The sequence below is a fragment of the Protopterus annectens genome, chromosome 6.part1, assembly GCF_019279795.1.
Source record: "Protopterus annectens isolate FY-2018-M chromosome 6.part1, PAN1.0, whole genome shotgun sequence".
Lineage (NCBI taxonomy): Eukaryota > Metazoa > Chordata > Ceratodontiformes > Protopteridae > Protopterus > Protopterus annectens.
Genome location: NC_056738.1, coordinates 408,053,817 through 408,064,448, shown reverse-complemented (window position 1 = coordinate 408,064,448; position 10,632 = coordinate 408,053,817). Strand labels below are relative to the sequence as shown.

Below are 10,632 nucleotides of genomic sequence, written 5' to 3'. Positions count from 1 at the left end.
AAGGGACTTGGATTTTTTGAGGTGGAGCATGTCCATTAATTCTGGGTTTGACATGGCTTTGTACGTCAGGCATAGATCGCCTCTGAGTAGGTGGTAAGCAACTGAGTAGAGCTGGAGTTTCTTTAGACGAGCTGCATAGGACATCTGTTTGTAGCCCATGATCCTCTTGGTGAGGTACTTTTGGGGTCTCTCCAGTTGCTGCAGGTGTCGGGTAAGGTACATCCCAAAAGGTGCATTGTATTCAGTTATGGGCCTGATGAGTGACGAGTAGAGGGGCACAATGACCTCTCTTGATCTAGATGTGAACCCTTTTGTGATAAGGTGGGCTATATAGAAGGTCTTTCTAACCACTTTGGCAATATGATTATCAAAGGAGAGATTACTATCTACGTTGGTCCCCAAATCTCTAATTACTTCTTCCAGATTAATGGATTACCACCTATGTGGTAATTTGTGGGCACCTTGTTTTTCCCAAAGGGGATGACTATGCACTTTTTAGCATTTAGCTTGAGGCCATGGCTCTGGCACCAAGCATCCGTCTCTGTGAGACTCTTTTGGAGGATGCTTGTGTCAGCTGGAGATTCGATTATGGCCCCCAGTTTGCAGTCATCTGCAAACTTTGTCAGCCATAATCCCCCCGTGTTAGCTTGAACCTCAGAGAAGTATATACCGAACAAGAGAGGTCCCAGAACTGAGCCCTGTGGGACGCCACTTGTAACTGGTTTGGATTTGGACATGGCACCTGTGATTCTGACCATGTGGGTTCTATCTCTGAGCCAGTTTGCAACCCATCTTATGATATAGGGGTTGATATTTAAGCTGGTAAGCTTATTTATGATGCCCGAGTGGGGTATTGTGTCGAAGGCTTTTGTGAGGTCCGGGTAGGCTGTGTGGACTACCTTGCCCTCATCTATGACTTATTTATGCCCTATCTATGACATATTAATGACTGAGAGTTTAAAAAAACACCAAGTTGTAGAATTGTCATTTCAAAATTTTGTTGGCAAATGCTGTTATATTAAACAAATCCTGACATGTTATTTTGATCTGTGTAATGTCTTTCTTGTTTCACACAGTAAGTAACAATCACTAAATGCATGGTTCGTTCTTTATTTAAAAACATACAAAAATATTTGCATTTATTGCTTTTCCAGCTTGTGAACTCCAGCATGCAAAGGGAACTCCAGGCAGCAAAGAGCAGATTCACCATAGCTGACCTAGTAAAAACAACAAGTGTTCGCAAGATATCCTTCTGTGTTTCTCTTTTATGGTAACTATCCAGTATTTTTTCCCAGTATTGCTAATTTTATTCACAGTTGCAAATGTGAAGCGTGGCCATTCTGGTATGTGTTATCCAATTTATAGTTATGATAAAGCAAACAGTGACTTAAGGAGAACTTCACAGCTTTCTCTGTAATTTTCAAAATTGAAGGAAATACATTTTAATTTGTTTGTTGTACAGTGAAAGTTTAAGTTCAGGGGTGACACTAGGATGTTAAAAAGAATAAACTAAAAGGCTTGGCTTGGAATCAATCTGCAATTCAGTTTTAAAATGTAAACTGAAAAGAAATTAATTTTGTTGAGTTCAGCATGGCAATCCCATGTTTGTGGTGCAAATAAACAAGTCACAATGTTTTCACACAAAAATATATTTATTAGATCACAATATTGCAGTTGTGCATTTCATTCCTTAAAAAAACTCCAGTTAAAATTTTGCTTTGAGCATGTGCAAGTTATTGGAGTCAAATGTAAAAAGCAGTCTATCGCCACTGCATTAAAAAGTTAAAAAGCCTAATTAAGTATCTTCCACTAGGCTGTCTCATACAAGACCACTGTCCAGACTTCAAATAAGACTCTTTGTGTTTCACCTCTGGTCCTTTATTTATCTTTACTTTTTTTAGTGTGCTGCTTTCTAACTGGTACCTATTAAGAATTGCAATATAAATGTTGTGCCTGCACTCTTCATGCAAGTATCTTTAAAGTGTTTTGTCACATTCCATTTTAATAAAGAGACCAAAACACCAAAGATCTTTGACGACCTTTATTGTTTAAACATAAGTAAACGTTTCACACTTTATTAAACAGAACTTTCCTTCACTGTACGTTAATAAACATTAAATGGTAATTCATAATGGCAGTGTAACACCACTCACCATTAATGAATAAGCAGTGTACGCCATCACTTATTCTCATCCTTCAAGCAGCGTTCATCCACTCACCTTCATTTCCAGCCAAACCACCAGCTGCAAGCAGCATCCACACACTCACTTTCACCACTCCAAACTTCTTTCCTTCAATTATGCACCAGAGGAGGAACAGAAGAGGGCCAAGCCTGTCCCTCTTCTCCACCCTTAACCCCCCGTCACACAATGAACCCCTATCCAAACACTACAACCTCCCAATAAAAGAAGAGAAAGGTAGGGATGGGCGGGACACAAAATCACTCCAAATGTGAATCCCAACCAGCAACTCCTCACTTCAAAAGCACAACGACCTTCCCCTTTTCATTATCCACTTCCTCCCTTCTCCTTCCACTCATTAACTCTTTCTCACCCACTATCCCTAGCCTGATTTCTCCTACCCCTCTGTCTTCGTAACCCCTTCCTTCCCCTAAAAGATGTCCCATGACGAATTAGTCTGTTCCAAACTTCATTTCTTCTGTTACAAAAAGATCTTCTGGTACAAAAGTGTGTGCTAACACTGTTACAAAAGGTATTTACTGCTTCATCTGATATTATTATTTCATTTATACTGTGCTTCTTTGTAACTTTGCTGCTCTTAATAAATGCCACTAATTTATGAATATACTGGGTACACTTAGTTCAGTTACTAAGTTTTTACACAAGCTTCCTAAGCATTTTTTAACATTCTTACTAATTTTAATGCTCTTCATGTACTTAACACAATTCGCTAAGTTTATCTTTCTGAGTTTGGTAGTGAACCACTGTTCATTTCTGTCAGTAATATAAGCCTAGAAATGCCAGCCCCACTCAGTAGATTTTTGCCATTTTAAATGATTATGCCCCTCTTTTAAATCTAGAGACAATTATTAGCATTTTGATAGTTTTTTTTTCAAGTGAGTACTTACAGTTACTATATACTATACATGTTCTAAATAAATATAATACATAAACACACACACACACACACACACGCACACACACACACACACACACACACACACACACACACACACACACACACACACACACACACACACACACACGCACAGACACACAGACACACACACACACACACACACACACACGCACGCACACACGCACACATGCATGCACACACACATGTCCATACTATTCTAGTTTGGTTGACTTTACTATTGCCCTATATTAATCTGTATGTGCACAATGCATCTCAGTCACCATATCTACTTTTGGCAGCTAGGAAAGTTAATGCCTGCAACTCTTAGAGTGTATCCCCCCAGGCTAGTATTTTACTGGTTCTGCTTTACAAGTAATACTGAAAATAGTCCTTCTACTTCTGCCTTTCTGCTTCTGATTCAATAGTATACCTTTTAATTTGAACCAAATATTTTATTTTGCTGCTGTATATAATAATGTGTAGAATAGATTTGCTAGCCATAGCTAACTTTATTCTGGTTTCAATGTACCTTTGTGAACGGAACGTGAATCCTACCAGACTTTCAATGCCAGTAATATCGTTGCATGTATTGTTATAGCTACACACATACATATACATATATATATATATATATATATATATATATATATATATATATATATATATATATATATATATATATATACACATGCATACATATGTGTGCTTTGAATTCAATGAGCAAAATTCTTCTTGTGTTGCAATATCTTGAGATATCCATAAAATGGTTGTCCTTCACACCTGTACCTATATATTATATACTCACTCTTAGGACTGGTTATCAAGTTTTACCCTTTCATTTCCCTTCTACATTTATCAAATTCTTCTACCCTGAATGTCCTTCTGTGAGCTTAGTTTCATTCCATAGTTTACATTGTGGTTTCTTCCTTACCTTTCTTACATTTTGTTTGCTGGCTGCCTTCATGCTTGCATTTTACTTGATGTGGTTTTCTACTGCATGCACAGGCCTGCTGGTGACTTTTTGACCTTAATATACAAAAATATTCATCTCAGCAAATTGTTTCTGCTCCCCACCTGTTCTATCCTGCGTAGGCTGCTGGCTTTGCTTGTTGGTTTGCCCTGCCATGTGTAAACCTTCCTAGGTGTATTCTATGACTCTGTGACGTACCCTGGCTTCCCGTCCATGAACTGAGCTTCCTAAAAGGAATTTACAGAATTCCCTGAGTCTCTACTGGCTTCCCCAAGCTCTAGCTAAAATAAAAGTGTATATACCCTTTAGAAGAAATTTGTATTTTTCTATAGCTGTATTGAATTCCCTATGTGTGAACGCTAGCAGCCTACCGTGGACCCCACTCATCCTCCTCTCTTCAGTCCATCCCCTTTCCCAAACTGCTTGTGCCTCTTCTCTGTAGTTACTGCTTTTGTCCACTAGGTGGCAGCATTTACCTAATGCTAACAAAGTCTTCTTAATCTAAATTGCTTTCTAACACTTTGTCTATGCTATTATTGCCCTACTGTTCCCCACTAAACCTCTGTGAATCTCTCTGCTTTCCTTCTTCTCTTCCCTAGAAATCTAGTGCCTCACCCCACTACCTTTCTTACCTCTGTGCTTGCTATCCACTTCTTTGATTGTTCATCCCTGATTTGCCATTTTCCTTCTCCTTGGCTCTACCCGCTCTATTCGCCATGTGGGCTCACTCCACTCCCTTACCCTGCCCCCAAATTCCACCCGCTCCTACCACCTCTACACTTATAGTTATTTAACCACATCCAAACCCAACTAGTACCCAAAATGAAGACAATGCATACCAAACCTACCACACTCATAACTCAAATATTTATTCTTATCATATTATCCTACTTACACTACCTCACCACACCCCTCTGTGCTAATCACTCTCCACCATTTTACATAACACTCTCATCCAGTATACAGCATACACACTCCTCAACCTGCATATTCCCCAGCCTTTACCTCAACAACACTATGCTCTTCCCCTATAAACTTATACCTAACCCCAAAAACACTATTCCCATCTGTACTAGCCCCAACTCAATGAAGCTTAGTACCCAAAAACTTGATGCTAAGCAATTTAAATATTTCTTCCACATTCATCACTTTATCTCTGTCCTTCTCTCTGGGAACATACACCCAAACCGAGGCACCTTTTCCTCACAAAGCTCAACATCCCCATCTCATCATCCCAACTCACCTGGTAGATTCCTCTATTTCTCAGCTGTAAATGCTCATAGCATATGTAATAAAATCCCTAACCCCAATGCCTGGCTCCTCCACAATCAACCTGATATTTTGTCCATCTCCGAAACCTGGCTTAAACCCCATATAAAAAATACAGAATTGATACCAGCCAACTACTGTATTATTAGAGACGATAGAACACACAGAAAAGGGGGAGGTGTCACTCTCCTTTACTCCTCATCCTCTTAGTTACCCCATACTCTAAGCCCATTCCCAAATTTGGTAATGCAGAATTAATTCCAGCCCTTCTTCAGGTAAATAAACATAAACTTATTTCCATCGTCACCCTCTAAATCCCTCCTGGAGACAATGTCCCAATCCTTGAAGATATTCTCTCCTGGTTTTCTGCCAATATCACCAATGAAACTATAATCATGGGTGATGTTAACATTAATTGGGTCACAATTCAATCTCCAACCAACCCCCTAAATATAAATCATTACAGTTTTACTCAACTTATTAACTCAACAACCAGACCTTCCAAAGATTTCCTCTCTGGAAGCACCCTAGACTGGATTCTAGTCTCCCATCCCGGGTTCCTATCACATAGTCAAACATTTACAATTTTGAACGACATATGAACAAAACCATATGTTCGAATTTGTAAATGTTCAAGCGTGTGAATGGAAATCTCCATAAGCGGAGGATTCACTTCAATGTGCTGCGATCTCGGAGTTGGTACATTTAAGTAGTGGGGGTGTGGGGGGTGCAGGGGGCAAAGGGGGACTTGCTCCCTGCATACAACAATTTTTTTACTTGTCCTCTGTGTTTTTATTTTTTTATAGCTAGTCAAATTTCCGTAATTTTGGACATATGTGTTCGAATATATGTCAGTTGAAGTTGCAGAACTTCAATTATGTAATATAGATCCTCCCACCCCCACTACTCCTCTGATAGTGGTACCCTTTCTGACCCACTAGGTGACCACCTTCCCACTTTCGCCTATTGTCTTCCCTCCTCCCTACAACTGTCCCACACCTATACCTCTACTCAGTATCTAAAAGACTTTAACCCTGCTGAATTCATAGATGCACTAAAAAAACAAATTGGAACCCATTAAAAACTTTATCCCTAGAGAATGCTGTTACATACTTCAACACAACTTTCTTAAACTTGCGAGATTCCTTTGCCCCCTGTAAAACGAAACGGATAAAAAGTAACGCCGTCCCATGGTTAACTAAGAATACCTTAGCCATCATGTGATTCCAAGATAAAGCTTGGAAGCACTACCAAAAAAGTAAATCCTCTACCACCCTTAACGAATACAAAACACTTTGTAACAAGGTAAAAAAACTTATCATAGACCGCAAAGCCTATTTCGCCACACTCCAAACCAATCATAACACTAACCCTAAAAGATTCTGGGATGGAATCACCTCTCTCCTTAACCCTAGTAAAAAAGAAAACCCCTGCCCCAATCCAAATGCCTCTGACCTGGATTTAGCTATTCAATTCAACTCTTTCTTCACCGACTCCATAGTCAAACTCACCTCTTTCTTCACCAATAATTCGGCTCCCACTGATTCACCTCCACATACTCCTTTCTCCTCTAGTATCTCCAGCCCCCACACTCCTCCCTTCTCCATGAACCCTATCCCCATCTCTACCATAAAAAAACTTCTTCTAAACTTGAAACCTTGCTCTAATGCACCTGACAAGATACCCTCTTACTTCCTAAAAATATCCACAGAAGCCATTACCTTCCCTATCTGTATTCTAATAAACCGATCAATTTCAGAAAGCCATGTTCACCAGCTCTGGAAAAAAGCCTTTATTATTCCGTTAAACAAAGGGGGCAACAACAATGACATCCCTAACTTCCATCCTATTGCTATCTTATCTCCTATTTCTAAACTTCTCAAAAAATGTATCCACCTACAACTTCTATCCTATCTCATAAATAACCTTCTTACTTCCACCCAGCATGGATTCTGACCTGGCCATAGCACAATCCAACGCTCTCCTCTCCTTCATAGAAACTGTCAACAAGGCCCATGATTCCAGTCATATCGTATCCACATCCTCTTAGACCTCTCCAAAGCCTTTGACACCATCTCTCTTAACCTTCTCCTCACTAAACTCTCTAAACTAAATCTATCCCACTCCTTTATCAACTGGTTCACCATTTACTTATCAAATAGGCAACAAGCAGTTAAGTGGAAAAAAAGCTACTTCACCTTTCCTGAATTCTCCCACAGGTGTGCCCCAGGGTTCAATTCTAGGTTCTCTTCTATTCAATATTTTCATAAACGATTTCCATCATGCCATCCTTATTGCCAACCTCATTCAATATGCCGACGACTCAACAATAATCTGCTCTGTCACCTCCATTTCCTCATTAACATAACAAACCCAGGGTACCTTCTCTTTTACTGAACAATGGATGCTAGATAACCATCTAGCACTCACTCGTGTTATTTACCCTTTCTAAAACCACCATCTTAGACTTAAACTCTTTCTCCATCACCAGCCAAAGTAATACACCTCTTGAAATAGTCTTCACTGCAAAACTATTAGGAGTCCTTATTGATGAGCAGCTAAAATTTGATAACCATCTATTAGTAAATATCACAAAAACCCATAAGAAACTTGGCATGCTTTACCGCCACAACCGTTACATCTCTTCTTCCACCAGTCTTGTTCATAGGTTCATAGGTTCATAGGTTAGTACTAGGCTAACTTCCCTTGCGGGCCATTTTAAGCCTAGCCAGTTTCCCCATGACAGAATCAAACCCTGCACCTTGTGTTTCAAAGGTAAGCACCTTAACTATTACGCCAACCTCCCACCTTCTCGCTACTACTTACCTTATCCCCTCCCTCCTATATGGCGCCTGCATCATTACTAATCTGCAATTTTCAAATGAAAACTCTCCTCTTGTTACTATAAAATTTCAAAATTTGCAACAGGCCACATATCCACTACCCATCACTGCATTTCCTTACATCAACTGAACTGGCTTGAGCTCCCCAATTACCTTTCCTATATTCAACTTATCCAAGCACACAAACTTATTTTTAGCCCCTCTCTCTGCCCCTCCCTTGCCTCTACCTTCCAAATGCATCTACCTATCAGGCCTCTAAGATCAAACTTCCAAAATTTAATAGAAGTACATAAACATACCCACCCACCAGGCAAACATCTTCTATCCTTCTCGCTAGCACGCCACTGGAATGCTCTCCCACCTCTTATCCAGACCACCAATAGTCTCTCTGCCTTTAAAACCTTGCTCCACTCACACCTAACTACACAATGGGAATGTTCTTGCACCCATCCTATATAACGTCCCTGACTATAGCTACTCTGTACAAGCTTTATCCATGAACAACCACCTATACTCTTATAATGCCTAGCAACAAATTACAGGAACTAACATACTCACTGGAAATTAATTTGCCTGAAATTAATTTTTTCCTTAAATGCATTGCACTAATTTGTTCCTGCAAATGCCAATTTTTCTGTAACTTTGTTACTTTGTATTTTTCTAATTCTAACATACTTGTAATTTTGTTATCTTGTAAATTGTAATATTTGTACTTTTTCTGGAGGTTTTCTCCCCAGGACTCCATTGAAAATGGGTTCCTCGTGGCCCAATGGACCATCCTGGCAAACAAACTGCAAATAAAAAAAATAAATAAAATAGTCTCACACTGTATGAGGCAGCGTTTTGGCTTTTCTTCTGTTCGGTACTTTACTTGGAACTCACCACTTAATGTATTGCTTCCATCCTCACCCTTCTCTGTATATTCTGCTTTACATTTCTCTGTGTTCTGTCCTTTGTTTTCTGCACCTGTTCTCCATTTCTAAAGTGTTTATTTATAGTCTGGGTATACATGTGATAGCCATGGATGGTACCTGCATTGCCAGTCCCTCATCTAATTCCAATTTGTTCTAAATTCTCCTCTGTTTCTCTTTTACCCAGCCCAGCCCTATAATAATAATAATGTTAGTTCAACCAAGACTTCAAGGAAACAATGTTCTTGCCCCTCGTGCTTGATGGAACAGCCTTCAATGGAATCAGAACACTCACAATACATTCTAATATGTAAAGGCACAAGCAATTAAAATGAACTAATCATGGTCAAGGACCAATCAGCCTGTAATAACCTCTTTCCAACTGAATTCAGAATTGAAGCCAGAAGTAACGAGTGTAGTATTTAAGAAAAAATAATATACTTTCCCTAAACTGTAAAAGCTACTTTAGTGTTTTAAAACCCCTCAGTGACAGAAAAACCTATTCAAAGCTAGCAGTCCTTAAGCTGGTAGACTGCACTATGCTTAAAGAAAAAACAGCATCTACAGGACTGTCTAAATTACCATGCTGTTTGAAACTAATGTACTGGCATACCATGATTATAAATGTTCTCTAATCTTTCCCAGATAATCCAGGCTGCAGAATCAAGAAGTGGTATAAACAATGTCCTCATAGTAGCAAGAATAATGCCCAGTCATGTTAAAAGAAAAGCATTTACAGGAGGAGGCCTGCATGACAAAAGTAGCAGCAGTACCACGGACAGTGGGCTTGGCATTCCAGGCTGGGGATGGCAGTTCCCATAATCATGTATATGTCAGCATAGAGCATAAGAAAGCACTGCGGTGATGCAGGTGTTTATATCAGCCACCAGGGGGCAGGGCCTTAACCACAAAAACCCATGATATCTGCTTGTCTAATGGATCTAGGGTTACCACCCGTCCCACTTCGCGAGGGACAGTCCCTCTTTGGGCAGTTATGTCCTGCAAAATAATTGTAAAAATGGCAAATGTCCTGAGATTTTAGGACAAAATTATTTCCTATATTTTATGTAATAGTTGCATAAAACATTTATTCTATAGCTGAAACACCTAAATGTTATAAGAAATAGAATAAGCAACTAAAATGCTTCAAGAATAAGCTTTTATTTAGGCAAAATGTGAAGTTTTGTCCTTTATACTGGCCATTAGTATGTTTCGACCTGCAAAATCTGATGTTTGTACCAAAAATGTCCCACTTTGGGCATTTGAAAAGGTGGCAACCCTAAATGGATCCCAAGGTAGGGAGGGCTGAGAGTTGGCAGGCAACAGGGGATAAGTTTGTTTGTGTCTTTCGGCTTTTCCCGGTTAGGGGTCGCCACAGCGGAACTCCGGTCCGCTAATGATTGGCAGTAGATTTTTACGTACTGGCTTGCCAGGCCTAACACACAACCTTCAACGAAGGAACACCCATTCACGCATGTCGCCACACAGAAGACGCTCTAACTGAGAATCGAACGGGCAACGTCTAACTGTGAGGCGACAA

General features: G+C 39.7%; 1 protein-coding gene across 1 annotated transcript in view; it reads left to right on the top strand.

Moving 5' to 3' along the window:
- Positions 1–10,632, top strand: part of LOC122805301 (solute carrier family 22 member 6-A-like) — a 291,374-nt gene that overhangs the window by 181,070 nt on the left and 99,672 nt on the right. The window contains exon 7 of the mRNA XM_044075389.1: positions 1,155–1,270. Within this exon, the coding sequence (XP_043931324.1) occupies positions 1,155–1,270 (116 nt within the window). The remainder of the gene's footprint in view (positions 1–1,154; positions 1,271–10,632) is intronic.